General features: G+C 42.8%; 3 protein-coding genes across 4 annotated transcripts in view; 2 read left to right on the top strand and 1 right to left on the bottom strand.

Annotated features, from left to right (window-relative positions):
- Positions 1-3,648, bottom strand: part of si:ch211-246m6.5 (von Willebrand factor D and EGF domain-containing protein) — a 30,217-nt gene extending 26,569 nt beyond the window's left edge. Inside the window, exon 1 of the mRNA XM_034864796.1 lies at positions 3,387-3,648. Within this exon, the coding sequence (XP_034720687.1) occupies positions 3,387-3,462 (76 nt within the window). The 5' untranslated portion in view covers positions 3,463-3,648. The remainder of the gene's footprint in view (positions 1-3,386) is intronic.
- LOC117939122 (trichohyalin-like) lies at positions 909-19,579 on the top strand. Its single transcript, XM_034864142.1, has 3 exons — positions 909-913; positions 15,504-15,513; positions 18,415-19,579. Exon 3 carries the CDS (start codon positions 18,419-18,421, stop codon positions 19,577-19,579), a length of 1,161 nt encoding a protein of 386 aa, XP_034720033.1. The 5' UTR covers positions 909-913; positions 15,504-15,513; positions 18,415-18,418.
- kynu (kynureninase) lies at positions 6,501-15,066 on the top strand. Of its 2 annotated transcripts, XM_034864906.1 has the most exons (15): positions 6,501-6,727; positions 7,200-7,373; positions 7,805-7,994; positions 8,188-8,308; positions 8,893-8,975; positions 10,087-10,148; positions 10,487-10,558; positions 11,018-11,092; positions 11,856-12,002; positions 12,156-12,254; positions 12,497-12,570; positions 13,530-13,582; positions 14,055-14,140; positions 14,410-14,640; positions 14,825-15,066. In XM_034864906.1, exons 3-15 carry the CDS (start codon positions 7,826-7,828, stop codon positions 14,942-14,944), a joined length of 1,392 nt encoding a protein of 463 aa, XP_034720797.1. In that variant the 5' UTR covers positions 6,501-6,727; positions 7,200-7,373; positions 7,805-7,825; the 3' UTR covers positions 14,945-15,066. The 2 variants fall into 2 exon arrangements, with proteins under 2 accessions (XP_034720797.1, XP_034720798.1); XM_034864907.1 differs by lacking the exon at positions 7,200-7,373 and having other exon boundaries at positions 6,502-6,727; positions 7,791-7,994.
- Positions 19,580-19,731: the final 152 nt, after the last annotated feature.

Genomic DNA, 19,731 nt, shown 5'->3' with positions numbered 1-19,731 from the left:
GGCCGAGTAAAGCCACATCAGGGAAAACAAACACTCAGGGTATTTAGGACGTCCTGAGGATGATAGAGCCTTGAATGGACACGGAGGCTGATCCCAAAGCCTCAACATGGCCTTACAGGCTGGTCTTCATGTTGACAGCCTCTTGAAAGCAAATGCTCTTGTTTACATGGCCGCCTGTCTGCATGTACGCCTTGTCTGGAAGCTAAACAAGATACGAGGTCACAGGTTGTTCAAACAAGCAGGGTTTTCAGGCAAAGAAAGACAATCTGGGGAGACTTTTGGCTGCTGGCTAAACTGTTCCAATAGGCGGCTTAATGAGTTTACATAGCTGGAGGGGAGTTTAGGAGAGTAGGGGGGTGGTGAGTTAATGAAGCGGCCCCCCAACCCCAGGGGGGAGGAGATCCCACTGGGAGGGCGGCTCTCAGTAGCCCAGATGTGCAAGGACTCTGCAGGGCCTTCTCTAGTTTCTCAGGAAAGCAGATTAATTTGGGGGAGCGTGGTGTTAACACAACTGAGGCTAGAGGTCTTGTTCCCAGAGGGCCCACCACTCACCAGGAAAAACAAATCACACCATCACAGGTCTGGATGAGATCTGCTTCAATGATACAAGACTTACTATTATTATATATTACAATACGTTCTTACTCCACATTCGAGAAATACTGACACATGGTCAGTGGCTCTCAGAAGTACCCCTTTAGCGACTGTAATGTTGTATGGAAAATCTTCAAACAAAAAAAGGATCAGAAGTGTTTCCAAATGTTCTCTGTTTTAAGAGTTTGGAAATGCCGGATTAGTGTGGACGTGTTGAGTTGCCCGGTCCTCATTTGCATAAAGTTGACTGAATTCAACTTTATGCAAATGAGGAGCGGCTGGCTTGGCGCGCCGCCTCTGAATTGATCGGAAATGAAGAGTCAGTCTCACGCCTCAATGTTTTCAGAAACACGTTTATGTGAACTATTTTTATAAAAATAATATTCCAAACGAGCCGTCATTATGGTCGGTTTTAAAATCTGGAAGCAGCCAGACCAACGTGACTTGTTTGTCCAATTAGCTGTAGCCATCGCGATTTGAAGAAGGGCATAAGGCCTGTTTTCTTTGCTTGTTATTGGTCAGTGACGAGAAAGTGGGGGCAAGAAAATCTACGGTGCAAAAGTGGGGCGATCCCATCCGTGAATTCATCGCATGTTAATACTTTCTTTACTGTATGGTTGGCCACTGAGGCTGCAAGTATTTATGCAATGAAGCGACTTGATTTTGAAGGTAAAGTAGAAAAAAAGGTATGTGGGAAGGTAAGGTTCAATTGGGCCGAGCAGGAATCAAGAACATGCAGCTGCCAAGCTTTTCACCAAGTCTTCCAAAACAACTGGTAAACTACTGATGCTTGGTCAGTGTCTCTCAGCGTCAGATACTGACAGAAATGCCTGGTATTCCAGTCGCAAAGCTTTGCGAGGACCCACAGCGCTTAATTTTTACGACGGCCTGCTTTAAAGTTTACGACTACAGGCGTCAATGTGTTGTCAGACGCCCAGGAGACAAAGATTTGAGTGAGAGGGAGGACGAGGGGACAGAGACAGCAGCTTTGTCCAGGTGCATAGGATTTGTTTCAACATTGTGGGGGTCAAGCATTATATCCAGGGGGTCGTCTGTAAAACTTTGAGCATCAAACACTGTCTTTAACCTCCCGATGTAGCAAAGTAGACACAGTCCTTGTTTTCCGTACATATTTTCAGCTCTCTGACAGTGGGTTGTTCTTCCTATTTTTTTAAGGCGGACAAATCTTCCTCTTCTGAATATTGGGGAGACTCTACATAGATAAGAGTCTATATCGATAAGAGAAATTCATGCTGGGAAACTATACAGTTTACTGGATTATATTGAGCAACGAGTGTCATATGTTGTGTAATAATGAGTCATTACAGTAATCTTGTTCAAATTACCGCTGCATGTCCATGAGCAATGCTCTACTGATTATAAGTCTGTTTTTGCAAAGTAAGTTAACCTTCAATTTACGTCCACTAAAAGTTCTGTTTTTGCCGCTGACAGGCTCAGTTTAATATTCTAAGTGTCTGACAACATTATGAACCTTTGTGTTAAAGAATAAGATCCTTTAAAACAAAAACAAAAACTATAAAAAAATAAATCCTCAAAATTGCGTTTGCTAAACCGACCAGTGTCCATGTAAATAAACAGTAATTTTAAAACCCACTTCATTGAAAGTGGACAAACAGCCGCCTTGGTTCATCCTTCCACTTTTTCCAAAAATCAACATTCTGATCTGATTGAAATCCGCAGTGTAAAGATTTACATGTATAAATATGTTGGCTCTATACATGCTAAAAGTAGTGATTATTAACATGGAGTCTGGTGGAGATATGCTGCTCTATACATGCTAAAAGTAGTGATTATTTACATGGAGTCTGGTGGAGATATGCTGCTCTATACACGCTAAAAGTAGTGATTATTTACATGGAGTCTGGTGGAGATATGCTGCTCTATACACGCTAAAAGTAGTGATTATTAACATGGAGTCTGGTGGAGATATGCTGCTCTATATACGCTAAAAGTAGTGATTATTTACAAGGAGTCTGGTGGGTTTGTTGATGGTGATTTCAAGGCTGTTTCATGTTAAACTAAAAGGATCTTCTTCTTTCAAAGGTCTATCTCTGTAGGGATCCATCCCATAATGTTGTCAGACAATTGGAATAATAATCTGAGTCTGTCAGCAGCAACAACAGAACTTTTAGTTGACGCTAACTGATGCTGAACATTTGTCCTGTAGGGTCACATTACAGCCCGGTTCAATGGACCAATAAAAAGATTGTTGTTCCCGTCAGACACTAATACACAAAAACATAGGAAAATAGGGTCCTGGTTGGAAAAAAAACCCTGAAGTTACCCTTTAACCGTGAGTTTCATGTATCTGTGTCTCAGTATTGTAATGTTATCTGTGATCTCCCGTCTGTCTCCAAAGGTCCATCTAACCTCTGGACTCTGCTGAGTAAAAGGAATGCAGCCTCACAGGTCGAGACACGCAGCTCCGCACTCAGCAGCTTTAACAGGCAAGATGTTCCTATTGTTTCTGCATTGTATTTAAAGAGATAATAATTGAATTATGTAAACGGGGCCTGTGAGACATCTCCTGTATTGGTTGTATGTCCCTGATGATGAACATACAAAATAGTTTTGTGGGTAAAATCTTCATTTGTAACTTATAGGCAGTAGAAGTAGAAAGTGGCATCAAAAGTACAAGTACCTAAACATTTGGACTGAAGTACAGTACAGGAGCAAATGTACTTAATTACATTTCAACTGCTGTCTACAGGTGACTCAAAAAGGTTTTAGGATTGTCTGAACTTGGCATAAAACGTTCATCTTGCACCTACCCTGTTGCGTGAGCGCTCCTGATTGCAAGAGCCACAGCAAAGCAATGCGTAAACATCCAAATACGCAGCAGTCCATGGCTGCGGCTCCGGGGGGTTGAGAGTGATGGAGCAGCCTGCTGGTTTCAGTTGACGGGTCCCATTGAGTTTGGAGAAACGGTGCAAAAGTGGCGCAAACTAAACTGGACGCATCCCTTCCTGCTGATTGTTAATCAGAGAGTGGAGGCTGTGCGCTCCGTCGCTGCAGACCGCAGCTTCTCCTGGGCGCAGGATGCCCCAGAGAGAGGGAGGGAAAGAGGAGTCAGGGAGGGAGAGAGAGAGGGAGGGAAGGAGGAGTCAGGGAGGGAGGGAGATAGATAGAGAGGGAAGGTTAGTTTTTGCATTTAGGGTTGCGTAATTTAATTAGCCTAAATTATATTTGTTAAATATCCGTAAGCATTATGCATCTTTTTTGGAAATAAAAATGTTTGCATAATGTTTAATTTGTGCCCTGATAACCTTTCTCAGGCATGCAGGTTAGTTTTTGGGAGATTAAAGAAGTCCCTGTGTCAATTTCTTTGACATTTGTCGCTTTTTCCATCATTTTAATTCTGTTTTTTGTTGTTCTTTTTTCTTTAATATAATTGTTTTCTTTTCTCATTTTTTTGTAACATTGTGTGACACGTTTTTGTTGCTTTGTTTTCAACATTTTGAACAATTTCCAACGTGTTTAGAGGTTTACTAACAAACAGGCCTAACAGAAAATGTTCTGTATTTCAACTGAAGCTGCACACATCATTTCTGTTTGTCTAATCATGGGACAAAAGTCCGGGTAATGAGCTGCCAGAACCTTTTCTGTTATTTCACAAAGTAGATTAGATAAAACTTTGTCTGTTCACGCAGAAGATTTGCTTGCATCGTCTCCAACAACCAACAGAGAACGTTAAACACACACTTTTCTTAGTGTGTAACGTAGGAAATCTCTAAACACCGAGCACTCTCTGGTTCTCTCTTCATGTGGCTGTAAACACAGACGTGGTGTCAGGGGGACCCCGCGGAGCGTAAACGGAGAGGGGGAGGTTAATGTCAGGTGCTGGAGGCTACAGAGACCAAAGGACATACCTTTCCACTAAATAAAAGAGCTGAGAGCAGCGGCAGGTGTTTCTGCGCTCGCCTTCTCATTCAAACTTCACTTCAAAACTGAGAAAGTCCAAAACCTTCAGTTAAATTAGACCCTGCCTGTTTGAACCAAAGCACAATGCTTACTTTTTGCAAAACAGTTGGGGATCACACCAGAGAAGAGGGAACGAGAGGGGGAACCGCAAGAGCAGGGGGAACGAGAGGGGGGAAACGCCAGAGTAGGGGGAACGAGAGGGGGGAAACGCCAGAGCAGGGGGAATGAGGGGAACGTAGCAGTGGAGATGGAGTTTTATGAAACAAACGATTGAGGTAAAGGGAGCATGACCCGACTCTTAGGATTTCACCCAGATAGGAGACACATTACCTGCTCCCTCCTTTTGATGTTTGTGCCCCTTAGAAACGACGGGGGGGTTAGTCCTGCCTCCTGAGCGCTTCCAGATGTCACACATCCTCCTTTTACTGTGAGAAAAACAAGAACTTGGATGAGGCATGTCAGTGATTACTGTGCAAAACGCAAACATCTTGCAGCCATATTGGCTCTTCTGTACTTTTAAAAACCCACGAGACATTTTTTACACGTCTGCGTGCTCAACTTTGCAATAAACACAATTTGTATTTCTTCCCAAACATGGCGTGGTTTCAACTGCACGTTTTGTATGTTTTCTTTACAAATGTTGTGGAAAGTGGCTCAAATATGTGCTGTGCAGATGTCTTTTAAAATGACACTTTACTTTTAAAGAGAATCAAATAGAATACACTTTGTCGTTGTCAGAATGTGCAGAGGACATTGTGTAAAACGATATTTGCTGTGCCGTACCACATTATAAAGTATTGAAAGTGATAAATACACAAATACTTTCACTGAAGAGTGCGGTCTGGATAAAAACATTTAGGGATAGGAGGAAGAGCAAAGAAAATCCTGTTATGCATCAATAAGCCTCAAAGTTACATCTCTCTCAGACATGACTGCTCGGTCAAGCTGATTGACCTTCGACCCCAGTCAGCTTGCCCTCTACGTTTACACATGCTGGAGGAGCATTTTCAGGTCACAACTGTTTTCCCTGAAACAAACGTGTGGCACTTTAGAAATGTGTTTTTCACAAGAGCTGGAGGAAATCATGCAAATTTGCATTGTAAACGCTCAACATAACAAGCTGTCCCCCCCCCCCCCCCCCCCCCCCCCCCCCCTCCTGTTTGTGGAAGTCTTAGGTGCGCGTAAGCAGAGAGGTTTGTGGATGTCATTTTTTAATTCAAAACAAAACTGCAATTTATACCATACATTTAGTCTCTCTGCAGGGTTCTGGGTTTTTTTGTGGTAGTTTTGCGTCCCTTTTTCACATCATTATCACCATATCTGTCTAAAATGTTGGAAAAACTAGAAAAGATAATAAATACAAACACTCAAAAAGCTTAAAGACCAAGCTTAAAGCTAAACAAGTCGAACTGCAGTCATTAGATCTGAGAAGTCTTAGTTCCATTCATTCGGCCTTAGGTGCTGCCCAAAATCTTATAATGTGGGAAACCCCTGCATCTGTTCCGCTGAATGTTCCCAGTACATGCAGTGTAAATAGTGTGTATTATGTACACTTTGCTGCTATCTAGTGGAGCGTTTCCACCATGCAGCATTAATTCAATTTTGTCAAACTTAAGATCCTTTACTGCAGTAGTAGTAAATTTTTGTGTGTGTGTTTGTGTAAGTGTGTGCATGTGTGAGTGAGTGAGTATAGTGTGTCTGTGCGTGCGTGTCTGTGTATGTGAGTGTGTATCTTTTTATTACAATACAGATGTCATAATCTCCATTTTAGTAAAGAAAAGCATCAATTCCACATAAGGTATTACAAATGTGATATATAATATTTGTTATCATGAGACTAGTACTTGTGCATCTCTGCATCCCAAATACTAGACACAGCCTCGACCCACAACCTGTTTCACTTTTTGTAATGTTGGGGTTTTCATTTAGGGAAGACAACGCGATTAAATCAACAGTGGGTTTTTTAGCATTGTGTGGAGAAAGTGAAACTACGAGAAGGGGAAACCCGCCTGTTCCACAGAAGGACATTTGCTAACAGGAATTAGTCTTATCACAGAGTTCCATGTTTTGCTAACATGGAGTGTGTCTGATGCCGTAGGTTCATAAGAGCAATGATTAACTGGAGGCTAAACGCAGGGAGGTCAAAGATCCTCTCTGGGTTCACCCAGACTGACTGCTGTCTCTGCTACCGGTGAGTTGTTGTCTTCTTCTACTGTACTTCTTTAAAACAATGAGTAAGTTGGTTTTTAATGTAACTGGTTTTCATCCCAAATCTGAATCCAAAACAGATTTATTGCCAGGTAAGATGCACTTTGAATTTGCTTGATTCTAACACACACACACACACACACACACACACACGTAGAGGGATGCGCAAAAAGTTCAAATGGGTGAAAGTTCAAAAAGCAAAATGTTTAAATAAGGACAGGGTGTTAAACCAACCCTAATGTACCTGATTGGATTGTAAAATTGCCCAGAAGTGGAAAGAGTACAACAATGTTCTAGTTTAGTAAAAGTACTATTACTTTGATGAAGCAAAATGACGGTATGAAAATCTACTCAAGTAAAAAGTAGCTCATTTAAAATGTAGTGAGTTAAAGATATACATTTTTTAACAGTGTGAGCAGATATCCTTTTTATGAAAGTATTTATATTTTGCTCAGGCTATGCGTCCTCCTAGCCTCTGATTGGTTAGTTCAGTCACGTTAGTCAGGAACAAGGAGGTGTTGAGAGGAAGCGTGGAGAACAGTAACGCGGAAGTTGTCCCTGCCCACCCGTTTGTTTCTTCCGCACGTTTCAAAGGTGCACATTACCAACATGAACAGTTTAATAAAGCGGTGTGTATCCTGTCTTTGCACCTGTTCTGTTTTTGCATCACCCCCTTGTGCTTGTTTTGCCGTTGACAGGCTGCGATTATTATTCTTATATAAGTGTCTGACAACATTATGAAAAGTATTTCTCACAGGGTTCATCTAAACCCACCAGACTCCATGTAAATAAATAGTCATTTTAGCAACAACAAAGAAATTCATTCAAAGTCAACGGAAACAAAATAAAACTATGAAAGCAAACTTGGTTGATCTTTCCACGTTTCCAACCATCACAACTCTAGTTTTGCTTGAAATAAATACATAGTTGACAGTTTTACACATGGAAATATGTTGGCTCTATTCACGCTAAAAGTCTTTTTAAATGGAGTCTGGTGGGTTCAGGGCTGTTTCTGCTTAAACAGAAAGGTCTCAGAGGTTTTAAAGGTCCATCTCTGTAGCCGCCTTTCGATCCCGCCGTAATGGACCCGTTAGTTGGCTCGACGGCGAGGGAAACCTTGGAGCGAGTTTCGGCTTTGCTGGGCTGCGATCCGACCGATGCAGAGGTGGCCGCACATCTGGACCAACACGACGCCCTCAGACATCTCAGGGACCAGTTCCTGGTGCCCAAAATGAAAGATCTGCCTTCCTGTGAGTACTGGTGCTTCTGCAAAGGTGCATCCATTCAACAACTGTTAAATGAATCTCCAACTCTTTTGAGTCTTTTTTTTATGAAAAGAAAGTCAAACTTCCACCAGGGTTCCACCAAAGCAACAAAAACATTGACTTTTTCTTTAAATTAAAGTGTTCAGTATCCCAGTTGTAGAATGTGATGTTTCTGCAGCTGATCTCTCGCTGGTCAACGGAGCCGATGAATGCATCTACCTAGTGGGAAACTCCTTGGGGCTTCAGCCCAAAAGAGCCCGGAAATATGTGGAAGAGGAGCTGGACAAGTGGGCCAAAATGTAGGTTGAGTCTTATACTACACTTTCATTCAACCTTCACTTAGAGATTGTTGGGGCGGCCCTCATTTATGATGTCATCAAGTCAAATTACAAAGACAAACAGAAAATACAATCATAAGAAACAGACACTAAAACTTACTGAATTGGAAAATGATTTGATAAATAAATTGGGATAATAAGGATGCAAAAGCATTGACTTGAACGGCAGTGATTACATGCGGGGCACGGCGCGTGCCCGGGACGTAACGCAGACACCACCTGGTGGAATTTAGGGGTTAGACCGCACAATGTCACCCCTCAGCCCGTAGATTTAATGCCAATAGGAGTAAACACTTCAATGTTCCATGTGCAATAACTTGGCTTAATATGTAAATGCAATGTCAAATTTTAAAGAGATTGCTCCTGTGGTGTTGTGTAAATATAATGTGTGTCTATATATATTACATACAGGAAAAAAAGTGTGTACTTCATGTCTTTTGTATTGTTGTCTTGTGTTTTTTTTTTCTTGCACTCCTGACTGCTGATTAAGTTTCTCGTTTGGGTTAACAAAGTGACTAAAGTAAAGTGAGAACCTCTTTTTCCAGGGCCATCCACGGTCACACCGAAGGCTCCCGACCCTGGGCTTGGGCTGAGAACAACATAGAGGAGCTCATGGCCAACGTTGTCGGTAAAAGACTAAAGGTTCTCACTCCCTACTGGTAAAATCCTGACGCTTGGTCAGTGGCTCTCAGCGCCAGATACAATGGAGAAATCCCCCTTTATCTCAGAGCTTCTCAAAGTCTAGACCGCGGCCCGGTAACGGACCGAATGGCAAGTCTATCTGGACTCTGCCCCTTCCTCGTGTTATGGATACATTAGGAAGTGTAATGTTTTATATTTTGAAATACATTTTTATTGATCAATAAATACATTAGAGACCGTGAATAAAGGGCGGGGGAAAAATAGGTCAAAAACATTCAAATAATCAACCAAGAGGCAGAAACAATCTGTCCCCCAGGAGACCAGGGTTCATGTCCTGTTCTTGTCCCGCGTGTCACTGAAACGTACATTTTGTAACCCCACCCATCTTTTCCTAAACCTAATTGTCCCATTCTTGTGTCATGTCAAGAAAGAGACCTGAGCCAGTGTCCCTATGTTTGATGCGAGTGACAATGTGTTGGAGGAACCAGGAAGCAGTGTGTGATGCTCACTATTTCTGCAGCCTGTTGTCAATTCCTCTGTGAAGCAGCTTGCTCAGGTCACTGCACCTGTTGTGTGGTCCAAAGTACACGTACTTTAAACAAATTTGCACTTCTGCACACATGGTCTGCACTCTCATTAATATAGTAAGTCTGTAAAAAAAAAAAAAGAAAGAAAAACAAAAGAGTCACTACATAAGTATTTTCAGTTTGGAAGCCCAGATGGCTGTTACAGGTTGTGTTCAGGTTCACTTTGGTTTGATGTTCAGGTTGTGTTTGTAAGCTACAGCTACAGTTTAGATTAATTCCTATTTCCTAATTTTAGTTTGTGAGCCCAAGTGGCAACATTTAGGGCAGCAACTTTTTTTAATTATAGGCAAATCTATTCATTACATTTATGATTAAATGTTTTTATCTGCAAATGTCAAAATAGCTCCAAAGATGAATGCATTAGTTCTGGCTATTTACCTAATTGCCAGCTATTTAGCTAATCGGTTAATTGAATTGTTGGTTATTGAGTGTGTGTGTGTGTGTGTGTGTGTGTGTGTGTGTATACACATGGACACTGCTGAACAATAAAACATGATACGTGTCTTCCAGGAGCGAAACCTGAAGAGGTGGCGCTGATGAATGGCTTGACTGTTAATCTACACCTTCTACTGGTAATATTGAGTCTGTTTCTAAAACACTCAACATGTCTTACATTCTCTATATGCAAAAGATTGATAGAAGTTCAAAGACCAGTAAACTAAAAACAATCACAGGCGACTTGAACTCGAATCAGACTTGAGTCACAAATTCACAAAAAATAGACTTTAGACTACTTGAGAATTTCAGGAAAAACTTGCAACTTGTCTTGGACTTAAACACCGATGACTACTTGAGACTTGTAAAACACTGACTTGGTCCCACCTCTGACAATAATGAAAATTAAAAAACAAAGAAAGGACAGCAGGTTGTAGACATTTAACGGTCCTTTCCTAATGCCATTAATCTGCAGCTTTCCTTCTACAAACCCACATCAGGCCGGCACAAAATCCTCCTGGAGGCGAAGGCCTTTCCTTCAGACCACGTGAGTGGCGGGCTGTCTGTCTGTCTGTGCATGGTGGCTGGCATGTGTACTGATTGGTTTGCGTACATGCATGCTGTCTGGTGTGACTAGCTGCTTTGCATGCTGGCTGGTTTACGTGCGAGCTGGCGTGTGTGTGTGTGCTGGCTGGCTTACGAGTTTACTGGAGTGCATGCTAGCGGTGCTGGCTGCTGTGTGTACTGGTTGGTTTATGTACGTGCTGCAGTGCATGCTGGCTGGCTGGGGTGCGTGCTGATTGGTTTACATGCGAGCTTACGTGCATGCTGGCATGAGTGCTGGCGGGCAGGCAGGCGGGCGGGCGTGTGTGCGTGCAAACAGAAAACTCAACAATTAAGCATTTAAAGGGAGGGTTGGTAACTATTTCCAATTTAAACCTTTCATTTATTGTTTAAAATGGTCTTTGCACCAACGTGTTTATCCACTGGTCTTTCCCATCCTCAGTACGCGGTGGATTCTCAGATCCGCCTGCGAGGCCTAAACCCCCAGAAGAGCATGCTGCTGCTGTCACCCAGACCGGTACAAGGCCTTTTATCTTTCTATCTAGCAGAGCTGTAATCATTCTATTGTTTTTGCAGTACAATTATGTTATAGAAATAATTGATTAATAATGTAATTGTATTTTTACAGTAAAATATAAAATATTAATTTGTTGTTTGGGGCAATAAACTTGAGCCACTTCCACTTAACTACAGTGTTGTCTATACTCATCAGATCTCCGTGATCTGCGTAACGACAGTACAGGGGAATGTTTTCCTTTAACATAATATCCCAACATACATCACTACTGAGATTAAACTACATTTGTTTATAATTGCTCTGAATAACGCATTCAATAGACAGAAACATAACTTTTGCAGCGCACATGAACAGATGCTCAATATTAGCTCACACATAAAACAGCACCCTTGTGAATTGCTGCTAAGGTCCATTCATAAATACTACATAACATCGTCGACTTATTGATGCACGCACACAATGAGGCGGAAAAGGTAAGTGTCATAGCGTTAACTATATACACTAACTATTTCACGCCTTTCATTCGCGCTGAGGCGCAGAGCATGACCTTACACATGCCAATATCTCATTAGTCCAGGTAGAGCCAGCTAAAGCTGACAGGGAGAGAGAGAGAGACTATGTCACTACAGCCAATCCAAAGTGATGGTCTTTTTCACAAGATGATCATGTAATAATTTTTACAGGCCTAGTATTAGAGTACAATTACTAAAGAGGAGGAGCGAGGTTTCAGAACAAATTGTAAACAATGTGATCCCTGGTTCAGGGAGAAGAGACTCTGAGAACCGACGACATCCTGGAGGTGATTGAGAAGGAGGGCGACTCCATCGCCGTGGTGATGTTTGGCGGTGTTCAGTATTACACCGGCCAGCTGTTCAACATGGCCGCCATCACCGAGGCTGGTCAGAGGAAGGTAACAGACACACACTTTCCTAAACTGCAGTGATGGAAGGTATTCAGATCATTTTACTGTTAAATGTAAAAACCCCTAGCTTTATAAAGTGGAAACCATCCAGACAGTAGTGTGTTTAATGGTCTAATCTTAGTCTAATCTCTAATCTTTCAGGGCTGTTACGTAGGTTTTGACTGTGCCCACGCTGCGGGAAACGCCGAGCTGAAGCTGCACGACTGGGGAGTGGACTTTGCCTGCTGGTGCTCCTACAAAGTACGCTCTGTCTTAATTTGGTCAGATAGTCTACTAGCTGTCTGGATTTACCCTGCAGAGATCTGAGGTCTAAAGCTCCCGGGACTGTTCGGATGTCGCTAAATGTTCCCTGAAAATGAAGCTTTGTCGCTTGAGACTAGCTTTGTTCTTCTGTTATTTTCAAGTGGGTATCGGGGTGAATTTTCCACATATGACGGAATATGAGAACACAGTGGACGTGACGACTGTCTGCTTTCTCCCAGTATATAAACTCAGGTGCTGGTGGTCTCGCCGGGGCGTTTATCCACGAGAAACATCGAGAAACCATCCAACCTGCGTGAGTGCTTCCTGTTGCGGTTCAATAACCAAACGTTTTCATGGCACTTTCTACATCTACCCCACTACAATTCAGAGAGAAATGTTCCTTTCACTACACTACATTCAGCTGACAGCTTTAGTTACACTATAAGAAAGAAATCCATGTAAAAGGGGATGATGTCCTGGCTGTAAAATAACAATACCTTTTCCATCAAGTTAGTAGAGACAGGGCGCCTGGATAGCTCAGCTGGTAGCGCATGTGCCCATTTGTAGAGGGTTAGGCCCTGCTACCCTTTGCTGCATGTCAACCCACCCCTGCTCCCCTTTCAAGTCTTCAGCCATCTAATAAAAAAAAAGGCCTGACACCCCCCCCCCCATAATTTTTTTTATGGACGTTCTCTTTACATTGTTTAGATTTAGATTATATATTTAATGAAGTCTTTTTTTTCTCCAAAAATGTAAATACTGAAAACACCTGTGAAAACTCATTACAGAAGATTTGAATGTATGCAGAATATTTCTAACAGTGTACTAGTTACTTTGCATGCAAAACCCACGTAGTTTATGAAATGGAGCGAGATGCCCACTCAATTATTTTGCATTGATTGGATTTGTGTTGTGATTTGTGATTTTAGAAGTTTTGTGATTTGTTAGTGTTGAGTATTGGGATTTTCTTTTCCTTCTTTAAAAGTTGAATAATACACTTCTACATACATTAACTGATCCCCAATTTTTACTAACTAAAGCTGGCTTCCTCGCTTTTTTGGGTTTATTTTGGATGCTTTTTGTGACTTAAGCATCTTTTTAAAACATTTTTTGATGTTTATCTGCTTTGACTCTGTTGGAAACGGTTGATATGATACTTAACATTTTCAATGCAGGACTTACTTCTAACAGTAATTTTACATTGTGGTATTAGTACTTTTACGGTAGTAATTTGAATACTTCTTCCACCACTGACGGATCCGTCTCCTGCAGTTTGCTTGGATGGTGGGGACATGACCTGAAAACTCGATTCCAGATGAATAACGGTAAAGGAGATAAATTGTTATTGTATGACCCTGCGCTGCAACAGGATGCTAGTTTGTCTTTGACCTGTCCTTGTTTTGCATTTGACCATCCATTTTGGTAAAACTGCCCACGTCTGAGCACTACATAGTTGAATAGATTGAACATTTTCCAGTTATTGGCAAGCTGCAGTTGTTGATTGTTGTGGCGCTTTGCACTGTGTGATACAGTAGGCGAGATAGACTGGTCCCAGGCATACTGGAGATTTTCTCCTAATAAGCAGAGTATCTGGATATTTTTGGCATAATGCAGATTTTGCCAAAAATATAGCATTTATAGCATTGCCTAAATTCAGTAGGCAATGCTAGTACAGTTGCCAGAAGGCAGATAATTTCAAAATGTAAATAAAACAGAAATAGAACATTAAATCCCGTTCTACCAACATTTTAATGTTAAAAGATACCGACTGGTGAACAGTGTTTTCTGCGTTCTCAGTCATGGAGCTGCAGCCTGGAGTGAGCGGCTTCCGACTGTCCAACCAGCCCATCCTGCTTGTCTGCCCCCTGCAGGCCAGTTTGGAGGTACTGCACTCAGGCATGCTCAGAGTTAAAGGCTTAAACAACTTGGTTGAAATTAAGCTCTGTTTTTAAATGAATGGCACTTTAATTCCTGTATTGAGTATATAACGTATTGCCATTGTCCTGCTGATGGGGGGGGCTGACACAATACAGAAACATTTGCTTTAAACATTAGCTAGTATGACAAAAGTGTTAAGTCATAATATAGTACGTCAAAATAAAGGTATATGTCACAACTCCAAGACTAAATTTTTCGTTTTTGATTTTGCCAGGTGTTTAACATGACCAGTATGCAGGCATTGCGCAGGAAGTCTCTACTGTTGACAGGCTACCTGGAGTATCTGATCCAGCATTATTACAGCGAGGACGCCGCTCAGCCTCACAAAGCCCACGTCCACATTGTCACGCCGTCGGACCCTCAGCAGAGAGGCTGCCAGCTATCGCTCTCCTTCTCCGTCCCTATCCTGAAAATCTTCCGGGAGCTGGAGAAGAGGGGAGTTGCTGTGAGTACACCCAGCAGCTTTTAGGCTACATTTTAATTACCACGTCTTGGTTTAAAAGCGGCATTTTGAGCCAGAACTCTGTGCACACAAGTGTTTAAAGACCAAAACCGAAATGCTAACATTCTCCTAGACTGGACAGAAAGACGGACTTTTAAACCCCTTTTCCTGTGAATGTGTCTTTCAGTGTGACATGAGGGAGCCTAATGTGCTGCGAGTCGCTCCGGTGCCGCTCTACAACTCGTTTAGAGACGTTCACCGCTTCGTCCAAACACTGGGATCAGCGCTCACCGCCGGCAGCCAATGAATTAACTATGTCTTATGTCTGTACTCTCCCAAAATAAATTGGTCGTGTGGCATTGATGATGACTAGCACAGTGACGTGGTTCCATAGAAATATAAAGACTGCAAGTGGCTGAAAGGAGGGTGGTTAGAATGTACTTCAGGTGAATCAAATTAGGATAGTCAAATTTAAGTAGAAAATATAGGAATTGTTATTATAATGTTAGAAATTTAAAAGGCTTTTATAAATATTACTTTCTAAAAAAACTTGCTGTCAATGAAAATTAGGCTAATTGAAATAAAACCATGCCAATCTCTAGGTAATGTGCAGGGTACAGTTCAGAAAATGTGGACAGTGACACAATTATAATTATTAATTGATTTGAAAAGAAACCCTTGAAGAAATTGTACTGCAGACTTTCAGCTCTAAATTTGCGGGGATTTAGGACGTAGACATATTTTCATACATAGTCCTTATTTCAAGGGACTGAAACTATTTGGACAATTGAGTCAAAAGCTACTTCATGAGCAGGTGTGAGCTATTCCCTCATTATTCATCAATTAGGCAGACAAAAGGTCTGGAGTTGATTTCAAGTGTGACATTTTCATTTGGGAGCTGTTGCTGCTAATCCACAGCATGGGGTCAAAGGGGCTATCAGTGCATGTAAAGCAGGCCATCTTTAGGCTGCAGAAAAAGAAAAATCCAGAGAGATGGCAGAACGGATCCAATTACATGGGAGGGTGAGGGTTAATTTAATGAACTCTGATTTGCGTAATCTGGTATCATTCCTACCTACATGAAGTATGTTCTTACTGTGTTTACTGGGAGTCCCGCTCTGGCCCCAGGGACACACACGACCACTGCCGCTGGAGCCGCCAACTTGACGTTCCTCAGTATAGAGCTCCCAATAACCAGACTTGGCTTCTCAGCCGGTGTGTTACTAAGTGGGGAAACTTTTAGAAAAGATGTTGGCGGCCAGCCATAGGCTCCGATTTGGAGCGGTCGCCACCGTGTGCGCTCCCCGGTGCAAAGCTAGCGCCGTGCTTCTTTCAGACAGTCGCCCACTCGCCCAGCTGCTCGGGACCTGCCGGGGGACCGCTAACAGTATGTTGGCCCGCACCTGCTACGGGGTGCTATCTAGCTACGGAAGCATATCATTTTAATCCCATGGTGCGGAGCCGTGCCTCAAGTCACTAAGCCTCGCTATACTACATTTATTACATTTACTTCCATCACTAAAGGAGGCAGAGGAATAGGTAAACATCTATCACACAGAGCAAGAGAGAGCAAGACAGGGACAGGAATTAGCCATTGCTAATGACTACGCTTGAGTCGCTGTAGGACAATGAAACTGCTTGAGTATAAGTAGTGTTTAAATACAGTGAGGCACCAGATTTAAACAAAGCAGTGTTGAAAACAGAAGGAGGTGGCAAAGGAGGGACTGGAAAGATCCCAGGCTTCCCATAGAGCCCAGCTGGAGATACAAGACCAGAACATCAAGAACCTCCTGGATGCTCATGAGAAAAGGTTTGAACATGAGCTGGAGAGTCATCTCAACAAGCAAGTTTTGCTGGAGCAGAAAACTAGCACCTCTGAGATCAGACACCGTAAATGAGACAACACGCTCACCCTACATGTCAGTACGTCCTAATCAGTTATGTGATTTCTAAATAGCAATAGTTTACTTCTCCTCCTCCTACGGTGCCTTGAGCAAGGCACCGTATCCCCCCCCCACCACTCAGGGTGCTGGTCCAGATGGCAGCACCCCTCACTCTGATATATCTCCATTTGTGCATGTATAGGTCTTGAGCATGTGTGTGTATTTCAGATTTGTGTATTGATTATTAACAGAATGTAACTTGTAATTTCCCCATTAAGGATCTAAAAAACTGTATAAATTAAATTAATTAATAAATTATTGCCACTATTAATTTCAACCCTAACCAGCCCGTCAGACTCCGCCTACCAAGAGCCTGGGTCTGTCCCAGGTTTCTTATTAAAAGTGAGTTTTTCCTCGTCACTGTCGCACTGTTGCTTGCTCTTGAGGGAACTACTAGAACTGTTGGGTCCTTGTAAGTTACGTGGTCTAGACCTACAATATGTGCAAAATGTCCTGATAACTTATGAATTGATACTGTAAATAAAACTGAAATCTTCCTCCGACACAGAAAGCAGAAGAGATGACATTTCCATATTGTGTATTAAGTCGACATATTGACTATGGCAACAGGCCTACTTGTGAGAGCAATCTCTGGCTTTTAAAGATGCAGTAGGTAAAAACTACAAAACTAACTCTTTCATATTTGCTGAAACTGACCCTATGTTCCAGTAGTACTACATAAAGCAGGTAATGATAAAAATAATAAAAAATAAAATAAAAAAATCAGGCTCCTCTGGCACCACCTATGTAGTAGAGCGATTTTAAAAACATCCACAGGTCCTTGTTCAAATGCACCATTCGGGGGGGTGTGTCTAACTGTCAATCGCTGCTTATGTACACGCATTCATTCTTCCTTGTGGGGGGGAGAGGCTTAGGAGACAGTAGGGTTGAAACTTTGCCTTTTGTATTAAATCATGGGAGCATAAAGCAGTGTTGCATTTTTTTCACACCCAGTCTTTTATGTGGTAAATGCACATCTTACATAATAGGTAGTTGCTGAGCACACATGGTTATTGGAGTTAGAGAAAATGGCGTCCAACCTGGCGCATACTTGTGTGTACGGCTCTTGTGCAAAGACATCCCATCTTTTTCCCTTCCATATTTTGTAAAGTGTTGTTTCTTTGCCATATTTTAGGAATCATCAGAAATAATTACATTCATATTGTATATTCAAATAAAAACAAACTGGTGTCCCATTGAAACAATAGAATCCCAGCAAGAATGGAATAGAATCAATAACCATTTGGATTAAAAACATAAGAATACAACGACACACTGAATACAGGGACCTTGAGTTCTGACACAAATTCACTCAGACAGCAGTTTGTATCAGAGACCGTTTGACTGACAATCCAAAGGTGCACATTGCAACAGGAGAAAGAACACTGGAAAACATGGAATTCAACTCCGGAGAGACTGAACCACAAATGGATTTCTACCTCAGTTACCTTGAAGAACAAGTACGATTGGAGCTGAAGGACAGCGAGGCGACGCTCACCCAATGTGGATCTGAGGGGAGAGTTCACCTGATCATCCGAGAGGACCTGCTGACCGATCTCCTCGATCGGCTCCAACAGCAGAGAGAGGGCAGCAGTTGGGGCCATGACACAGAGCTGATGCAGAGGGAGATGTGTGATCTGGACCGGCAGACCTTTGTTACTCAAGACCTGAAAGTGGAAATGGAGGCCCTGAAAAAGGAAGTGGAGTCTCAGAAGATGGAGGTTTGTAAGGAGAGACAGATGCTCAAGGTAGGTAAGACCAATGTGGAGTTAGAGTTGGAGAGCTGTCTGGAGATGGAGAGGGCTCAAGCTCAAGAGCTGCAGGATAAACTGAGCAGGATGGAGGAAGCTCTCCGAAAACAGGAAGAGGCAGCAAAGGAGAAACTGGAAAGATCCCAGGCTTCCCATAGAGCCCAGCTGGATGAGGCTCTGGCTCAACGTGTCCCCTCCCCACCCAGGGAAACAGAGCATCTGAAATCCCAGATGGGAAAAATCTGCAACAGGCTGCGAAAAGCCCTAAAAGATCTGGACCTGCAGTACTTCATTTCCGAAGACCTGAAAGTGGAATTTGAGCAGGTGAAGGGAGAGAAGGAGGCCTTGAAAAAGGAAGTGGAGGATCAGAAGATGGCGGTTTGTAAGGAGAGAAAGATGCTCAAGGTAGGTAAGACCAACGTGGAGTTAGAGTTGGAGAACTGTCTGGAGATGGAGAGGGCTCAAGCTCAGGAGCAACAGGATAAACTGAGCAAGATGGAGGAAGCTCTCCGAAAACAGGAAGAAGCGGCAAAGGAGAAACTGGAAAGTTCCCGGGCTTTCCTAAGAGCCCAGCTGGATGAGGCTCTGGCTCAACGTGTCCCCTCCCCACCCAGGGAAACAGAGCATCTGAAATCCCAGATGGGAAAAATCAGCAACAGGCTGCGAAAAGCCCTGAAAGACCTGGACCTTCAGTATTTCATTAATGAAGACCTGAAAGTTGAATTGGAGCAGATGAAGGGAGAGAAGGAGGTCCTGAAAAAGGAAGTGGAGGATCAGAAGATGGAGCTTTATAAGGAGAGACAGATGCTCAAGGTAAGTCAGACCAACGTGGAGTTAGAGTTGGAGAGCTGTCTGGAGATGGAGAGGGCTCAAGCTCAGGAGCTGCAGGATAAACTGAGCAAGATGGAGGAAGCTCTCCGAGAACAGGAGGAGGAAAAGACAATACTGGAAAGATCCCAGGCTGCCCATAGAGCCCAGCTGGAGATGCAGGACCTGAACAACAAGGACCTCATGGCTGCTCTTGAGAAGAAGTTTGAACAGCAGCTGGAGAGTCATCTCAACGAGTGGAAGGAAGACAAGTCATCCCTCCTTCAGGCCACAGAAAGCCTGAAGCTGACTCAGCAGGAAAAGGAGCAGGAGTGGGAGAGGACCGAGACCACCATGAGGTCCCAGCTGGAAGATCTTCAGAGCCAGATGATGCAAAAGCAGAAGAGGAAGAAGTGGTACAGGAAGCTTCTGCCTGGGTGAGGTAAGTAAAGAGTTGTACTTGTACTTGAGTGTGTGTGCCTGTGTGTGTGGGTGTGTCTCTCTTTGTATCTGTGTGTGTATGTCTCGTATTTGTGTGTGTTGTGTCTGTCTCGTGTTGTTTGTGTGTGTGTGTGTGTGTGTGTGTGTGTGTG

The sequence above is a fragment of the Etheostoma cragini genome, chromosome 24 (assembly GCF_013103735.1).
Source record: "Etheostoma cragini isolate CJK2018 chromosome 24, CSU_Ecrag_1.0, whole genome shotgun sequence".
Classification (NCBI taxonomy): domain Eukaryota; kingdom Metazoa; phylum Chordata; class Actinopteri; order Perciformes; family Percidae; genus Etheostoma; species Etheostoma cragini.
The sequence above is the reverse complement of the archived record's forward strand: the minus strand, read 5'-3'. Positions and strand labels throughout refer to the sequence as shown.

Coding starts and splice junctions, on each gene's coding strand:
- LOC117939122 (XM_034864142.1), top strand. CDS start 18,419: ATGGAGGAAGCTCTCCGAAAACAGGAAGAGGCAGCAAAGGAGAAACTG.
- kynu (XM_034864906.1), top strand. CDS start 7,826: ATGGACCCGTTAGTTGGCTCGACGGCGAGGGAAACCTTGGAGCGAGTT. Junction 12,255..12,496: donor CCTGCTGGTGCTCCTACAAA/GTACGCTCTGTC, acceptor GCTTTCTCCCAG/TATATAAACTCAGGTGCTGG. Junction 14,641..14,824: donor TGGAGAAGAGGGGAGTTGCT/GTGAGTACACCC, acceptor TGTGTCTTTCAG/TGTGACATGAGGGAGCCTAA.